This window comes from Sturnira hondurensis, unplaced genomic scaffold, assembly GCF_014824575.4.
Source record: "Sturnira hondurensis isolate 20B ecotype Veracruz unplaced genomic scaffold, ASM1482457v3 Scaffold0014854, whole genome shotgun sequence".
NCBI lineage: Eukaryota > Metazoa > Chordata > Mammalia > Chiroptera > Phyllostomidae > Sturnira > Sturnira hondurensis.
The window spans coordinates 9,799,464-9,806,533 of NW_028087485.1; the positions used below are offsets into that span (position 1 = coordinate 9,799,464).

Below are 7,070 nucleotides of genomic sequence, written 5' to 3' on the forward strand. Positions count from 1 at the left end.
CTCTTGAAGGGTGGGTGGGAAAAGGGGCAGGAGTTTTCGGTGGACGTGGGAAGCCACAGCTGGGCACAGTTAGGAGGGCCTTGAATGCCACGCTAAGGAGGCTGAGAGAGCCCGGCTTCACAGCTGAACTGAGGAACGAGGTAGTGGAAGCTGTGCCTCAGGGACTGGAACCGGCTGGTGGCCAGGCCTAGAGGGCAGTGGGATAAAATGGAGCAGAGAGCTGCTGGCACCCAGTGACCCTCCAGCCCGCTCTCCTGACACCCATGGCCTGACACCACCTTCCAGCCACCCCAAACAGCCGGCCACACCAGACTGCTTCTCACCTCCATGCCTTTGTGGGCGCGGAACCGTCTGCCTGGAAGGCCTTCCCTTCCCAATGCCTTTCATTGGCAGACCATTCTGAAATGAGGTTCAGTAAACTCTTCTCAAGGGTTTTCTCGTCTCAGAACCCTTCGGGCAAGGTAAGGTGCCCCACCTGGCTCCTCCCAGCGTGAAAGTCAACATGAACTCTCCCTGGGCTCAGCTGAATCAAGTCACGTTTTGATTAAGACCAGAAAATATAAATTGGCTCTACCAGTGTCTTGCCCTTACCATACCCAGAATTTGCCTGTCTCCCACGGGACACCCTGCCAGCTGTCAGGCCTCAATAGCCACACCCCGAAGAGAGGAGGGAATGGGCTAGGGAGGCATGGAGAGACAGGGCAGGGTGTATTTGCTTAAAGGTGCTTTGGGCTGGCTGGTCACAGAGAGGAGGGAGTGGCACTGGTGACAAGCAGCCTGGGCATCAGAGCCTTCGTGGAGAGCTAGACCGCAGAGGCTTGGCTGGGGACCCTTGGACGAGAAGAAGCTCCTGGGGGCCCAGACTCACCCCCCAGCACAGCCCCCGACTCACACTGCCCACCCACCAGGCGGGAGCCATGGATAAGTTCCGCATGCTTTTCCAGTACTTCCAGTCCAGCTCCGAGTCGGTGATGAATGGCGTCTGCCTGCTGCTGGCTGCGGTCACTGTCAAGCTGTACTCCTCCTTCGACTTCAACTGCCCCTGCCTGGCGCGCTACAACGCCCTCTACGGCCTGGGCCTGCTGCTCACACCCCCGCTCGCCCTTTTCCTCTGCGGCCTCCTTGCCAACCGGCAGACCGTGGTGATGGTGGAGGAGTGGCGGCGGCCTGCGGGGCGCCGGAAGAAGGACCCAGGCATCGTCAGGTATGGTCCCCTACCACCCAGAGGCCTGTGGGCATTGTCAGAGTCCCCCACCCGCACAGGAATCGCCAGGGCACCTCCAAACCCTGAGCCTACCCCATGGGCATTGTCAGCCCCTCCGCCGACACAAAAACACTGCCAGCTGACCCCCAAGTCCCAGTGACCCCACAGGTGGTGTCAGGGCTACTCGCCCACCCCCACAGTCACTCTCCAGTGTGCCCGCTCCTTTCCCCAACTAAAGCATCGTCAGCATATGAGCCCCATTTGCAATTTCCACTCTGGAAACAGATATTCCTGTCCCTGTCATTTGTCACCTTTCTGTGGCCAGTGCTAGAGATAGATGAGTAGCACAGAACCACCCCGGTCCTATCTGTCACGCTGGCCCTGGATTGACTGCACCTCACCACACACGTGAAGGGCCATTGCGTGGCATGCACAGAGCGTTTGTGTGTGGTGTGAGAGGCGTGACCAGCCTGCAGGCTGCATTGCTCTCCCGTGGGCTCTCCGGGCAGCCCGTGCTGCGCAGTCCTCAGAGCCTCCCGCTGGTGGGTGCCCTCTATCAGCATCAGTCCATGGGGTTGAGCCATCAGAATCGCTCAATGGCCAACACCAAACAGCAATGCGGTGCCAAGCTCCGTGCCAAGTGCTGTGTGTGTGTGTTCACAGCCTCTGAATTCTCGCTTCGGCCTTGGGTCCACTCTGACTGGGGACCCACTGTTAAGGACGGGGGACCTGAGGCACAGAGAAGTGAAGTGACTTGGCTGACTCCCCCCGATAGGAAGAGGCACAACTCACGCCACTGCCCTTAGTGTTTTAAACGAAACACCTCAGTGCTCTAGGCCTGTGGGCAGTGGCTGACAGGGCTCGGTGGGGTTTCACCCATTCATGATCTCCCCCCATGCTATGATTTGACAGGGACAACTAAGGTGTCCTCAAGGGTGTGAAGGTAACTTCATGACAAGTCTTCAGTTCCCTCTTCTAACCACACTGCCCCCATAGAAAATGCTAGAACCCCACCACCACCACCACCACCTACAAGGGATTTATAATTCACCGCTGGGCGGGCCATGCACACACACAGCAGGCACCATTTCATGTTTGTACACAGTGCAACTTGGAAACATTTGTGTCCTGTGCGCGAGCAGCCTCTATCGTGCTCCTTGGGGGCTCTGTGCTTCCTGTCATCCAGCCACACAGGGAGGACCACAGGCGCTGAGTGTACCCTTGACCTTCTTCTTGGGGAGCCAGTGGTTGCGGCTCCACTGGGCTCCTTGTCCTGTGACCAACACCCACTGCAGGCCATGAGAGGGGAGGCGTAGGTCAGGAGAGGCACCTGGGCACAGTTGGAGGGTGGGCTCCCTGGATGGGGGTGTTTGAGGTGCTATGTCAGGGAGGCATATTGGGCAGGGCTGTCTTAGTTAGGGCTCCCCTCAAAAGTAGGCTCTTGGAAGAAGGCAATAATGGGTGGGCAACTGGCACTCGGTCCCTCAGAAATATCCCACTGAAGGTCTAGAAAGATGGGGCATTTATTCGCCAGGCCCCGTCCCTCTTGAGTTGAAGGTTGATTTGGGGGGAGGGGGTTGTCAACATTCTACCACTTGCAGCCGGCCTTCAGGCAGATAGAGTTGGCTGAGGTCGGAGGCCCTCAGGCCTCCACGTGAACAGGAACTATCTGCCGAAGCTGTGGCTGCCCTGGCTGGGCAGGGCACCTGCAGAGTCTGCTGCAAGGCCTAGAGCAGGAAGAACACCAGCTGCCCAGTTGGCGGCCCTGGGACTCCCAGGGCCCCCAGCCCACCTCCCTCCTTGCTCTGTGCTGCTGGAAACCCTGCAGTGGAAGCTGGAATCATTCCCTTGCTGTAACTTCGAGTACTGTGTCCCAGCCCTCCTGGGAAGTCCATCTTTGCATCTCTCCTGTAGCCCTCCTGCTGCAGCTGAATTCCAGCCACACTTTGTGACCCCGCCTTCCTCTGCTCCCAGGTATATGTGCTCCTCTGTGCTGCAGAGAGCACTGGCCGCCCCCCTTGTCTGGATCCTGCTGGCCCTCCTCGATGGGAAGTGCTTCGTGTGTGCCTTCAGCAGCTCTGTGGACCCTGAGAAGTTTCTGGACTTTGCCAACATGACCCCCAGCCAGGTCCAGCTCTTTCTGGCCAAGGTGCCCTGCAAGGAAGACGCACTGGTCAGGGACAGCCCTGCACGGAAGGCGGTGTCTCGCTACCTGCGGTGCCTGTCACAGGTACTTTGTGAGGTCCTCTCCTAACCCTCCCAAATATCTTGCATGGGTTCCAAGGACTGAGGAGTACAGGTGACTTCCTGCAGCCCCTCCCCACTCCTGGAGACACAACCAAGGAGCAGGTGGTCCCTGGGGGGATCAGGAGCGTGAGTCGAGTACAGATCAGTGTGGGGCCTTAGGAAGTGAGCACTTGGTCAGCAACGCTGACTCACCTGGGGCCAGCGGCCAGGTACCCATATCCTCCAGGAGTCAGCTGGCCCCTCCCCAGGAGGCTGGATGGCAGCAAAGCTCTGGAGGCAGACTGCTCCGTCTGCCCCATACACACGTTCCTCTCGCCCAGGGGGTCCCACCTTTGGGTGTCTCTCCACCACACTGGAAGAAGACGAGTTGTCCTGGCCACACATTAAATACATTGTGACACATAATCACAAAACAATCTTATGATGTTTTCAGTAAACACGATTTTGTGTTGGGCCACATTCACAGCCATCCTGAGCCGCATGTGGGCTGTGGGTTGGCCACCCTTTTCCCACTCCTCAGAAACAGTGCTGATTATGCTTTACGGAGCACTCACGTGTCAGGAACCATGCTGAGCATTTCATATGCGTTATTCTGTTTCATCCTCAGAACAGCCCTATGAAGAGGGTGCGGTCATCATCATCCCATTTTACAGATGAGGAAATGCAGGCTCTGAGAGTTTAGTTCACTAGGCCAAAGTCACTTGGTTTGGAAGAGGCAGGGCAGGGATCTGAAACACGCTATAACCGCTGACCCTCTTGACCGCCTGCCTCCCTACAATTCAGGTTCCCCCTAGACGCCTGGCCCTTCACAGAGTGTCAGCTCATCATCCTGGGAGCAAAGCCCAGCCCCGTTCCCAGCCCAGACTCTGGACTCCACCACCACTATCCCCTGAGCCCCGCTGGGCTGTGTCCTCCAAAACGTAGTTACGTGAACCGTATGTGCCAACTCTCACTGGGGCTGCAGAGTGCAGACACGTGACCCCAGCCCTCTGCGGAGCTGAGACAGGCTGGTGGCAAATGCAGGCCTGTGGTGTGGTGTAGAGAGGACCAGTGCTCGGAATGCACTTGATTCTAGTTCAGACTGTGACCTCGGCCATGACACGCTCCCTCTGGGCCTCAGTTTCTCCTGCAAAGTGAAGGGAGGTTTGGTCTCCTTCACCTTGACGGTCCCTGCGGGCTGAAACGCTGTAGGCTTTACTAGCGCATGGGAAAGAGTGTGGAATTTCCAATGGGAGCAGGGCCGGAGTCCCCACCCAGCTGTAAGTTTATCAGGCACATTCAGCGCTCCTCTAATGTAGAATACTCACACGAGTATTTTAAATTGGCAAGCGGGGTGGGGGTGGGGTGGGGGGAGGGGCCGAAGGAGAGACACCTTTGCCTGTGCTAAAGGAGTGGGTCTCCGCTCCAGCCCACACCGCTGCTCTGGTCTTAAGCGAGGCCTTGGGGACACTGGAGCTGCGGGCGCGCACGCGCAGAGAGGAGGGAGCGGAGTCAGCCAGGCGGGGGCTCCAGCCCTCGAGAACCGCTTCCACTTGTTCCTCACTCTTGGCCTAGAACGCTGCTCACTGTTTATATCTTGCACAACTCTTACTCTTTCTTCGGGTCTCAGCCTGAACCTCACGGCTCCCCGAGCCCTCAGGTTCAGGTCCGGTAAATCCCTCGGCACGGCCCATGGCCTGTCATTGCCTGTTCACGGTTTCCTTAAGTGTGAGCTCTGTGAGAGAAAACACTTGGTCCCTGTTGCCTCCCCCAAGATACAGGACAGATGGGTGCATAGACAGTGTGGATAAATATATGTGAGGATGGTAAGGATGATGGATGATGGATGGATGGATAGATGGATGGGCGCGTAGGGAAGGCAAAACTTTACCTCTTCCAATCTTAGGTTTCCACCAAGGTGAGAACAAAAAACATCAACAAATGGGAAACAGTGTATTATCACACGCAGTGGACATCACAGGGGAGAAACGTAAACCGAAGATTAACTCAAAATGGTGACTTAGAATTCCAGCTTATATTTCATCTTCAACAAAGAGCAGGACCTTCGTAGAGAAATGACAGGATGAAGGAGGGTGGCGTGAGGCTTCCAGGGGCAGACATGGTAGGAAGGTAAATGCATGAGAGGAAACACAGGTTCCTTACTCCCTACTGATGGGCAAGGTTCGTCTGTACATCCTCTGGGGCTGTCTCTGGGCTGACAGGGGTCTGTCTCCAGTCAAAGGAGAATTATATCTTGCCTTTAGGCAGATAAGGGGGAAGGTAGAGAGAGCTTTTCCTATGTTTGCTGGTTCTTAATTGTCTTCAGATCAAAATAATTTTATGTCAAAGAGGCATACTTTGGGATGATATATTTTGGTCTCCAGAAGAAAGGTCGGGAGGATGAATAGTGGGTGCATGAATGGTTGGGTGCATGAACTGAAGGAGGAATGAGTATCAGTACAGGAATGGGTGGGAGGGTAGTTGGCTGGACAGGAGGATAAATGATGGACAACAGAAAGATGGTTGGAGGACGCTGGGTAGGAAGATGACAGATACACAGTCGGGTGAGAGGATGGATGACTGGGGGACGGGGTAGAGAGGTAGCTGGGGAGAGGAATGGGGCAAGGATGAGAGAATGAATGGAAGGGAGGATGGATGGAGGTAGTTGGTAGGATGGTGACTAAATGGGAAGAGAAGCAGATGTGAGGAAGGATGGGAGAGGGAGACTCTGGAACACCCATGCCTGCCACGCCCACACCTGACCTTGCTCTCCCCACCGTCTTAGGCCATGGGCTGGAGTATCACCCTGCTGCTGATCGTGGTGGCCTTCCTGGCGCGCTGCCTGAGGCCCTGCTTTGACCAGACCATCTTCCTGCAGCGCAGATACTGGAGCAACTACGTGGACCTGGAGCAGAAGCTCTTTGATGAGACGTGCTGTGAGCATGCGCGGGACTTCGCCCACCGCTGCGTGCTGCACTTCTTCGCCAGCATGCAGAACGAAATGCAGGCACGGGGGCTGCAGCGGGGCAAGGCCAGCAGGGGTGTCGAGGCCCCCGAGATCTCAGAGCCCACCGAGGGCATGGATGGTGGGAGTGGGAAGGCCTACGTGCGCACAGTCTCGAGCCAGGAGCAGGTGAACCATCTCCTGAGCACCTGGTACTCCAGCAAACCGCCGCTTGACCTCGAGGCGTCCCCGGGGCTCTGGGGGCATGGCCTCAGCCACCGCGCCCCCACCATTGCCCAGGGTACCAAGCTGTCCCAGCACACTTATGTGTAGCCCCCCCACCCCACAGTGTCCCCATGTCAAGGGTCAGTGCTGACCAGGGTCAGGGGCTCCCCAGGCTGCGGGAACCCCAAGGCAAGCCAGCCTACCCTTGTTGGCCTCTTTCCCCGCAAATAGCCTAGTTTTGGGGTGTGGCCACCCCTGTGCTCTAAAGCAGGGCTCAGAGGCATGAATGCGCTCATCATTCAGCGGGGCTTTTGTGAAATGCAGACCCTGACTCGGGGCATCCAGGACTGATTCCAAGACTGCATTTCTAATGGGCTCCCGGGTGATGGCGCAGGTTCTGGTCCGTGGACCAGGCTTTGAGTAGCAGGAATCCAAAATGATCTGCCACGGGTTCTGGGTTCCAGGTGCCAG

General features: G+C 56.9%; 1 protein-coding gene across 1 annotated transcript; it reads left to right on the top strand.

Annotated features, from left to right (window-relative positions):
• The first annotated feature begins 915 nt into the window (after positions 1 to 915).
• On the top strand, positions 916 to 6,836 carry CALHM3 (calcium homeostasis modulator 3). Its single transcript, XM_037064188.1, has 3 exons — positions 916 to 1,204; positions 3,179 to 3,434; positions 6,216 to 6,836. Exons 1-3 carry the CDS (start codon positions 918 to 920, stop codon positions 6,705 to 6,707), a joined length of 1,035 nt encoding a protein of 344 aa, XP_036920083.1. The 5' UTR covers positions 916 to 917; the 3' UTR covers positions 6,708 to 6,836.
• Positions 6,837 to 7,070: the final 234 nt, after the last annotated feature.

What these genes read in the sequence shown, in the direction of transcription:
- CALHM3 (XM_037064188.1), top strand. Translation starts at nt 918, where the DNA reads ATGGATAAGTTCCGCATGCTTTTCCAGTACTTCCAGTCCAGCTCCGAG. An exon ending in AAGGACCCAGGCATCGTCAG is followed by an intron (nt 1,205 to 3,178) that starts GTATGGTCCCCT and finishes CTCTGCTCCCAG; the next exon opens with GTATATGTGCTCCTCTGTGC. An exon ending in ACCTGCGGTGCCTGTCACAG is followed by an intron (nt 3,435 to 6,215) that starts GTACTTTGTGAG and finishes CCACCGTCTTAG; the next exon opens with GCCATGGGCTGGAGTATCAC.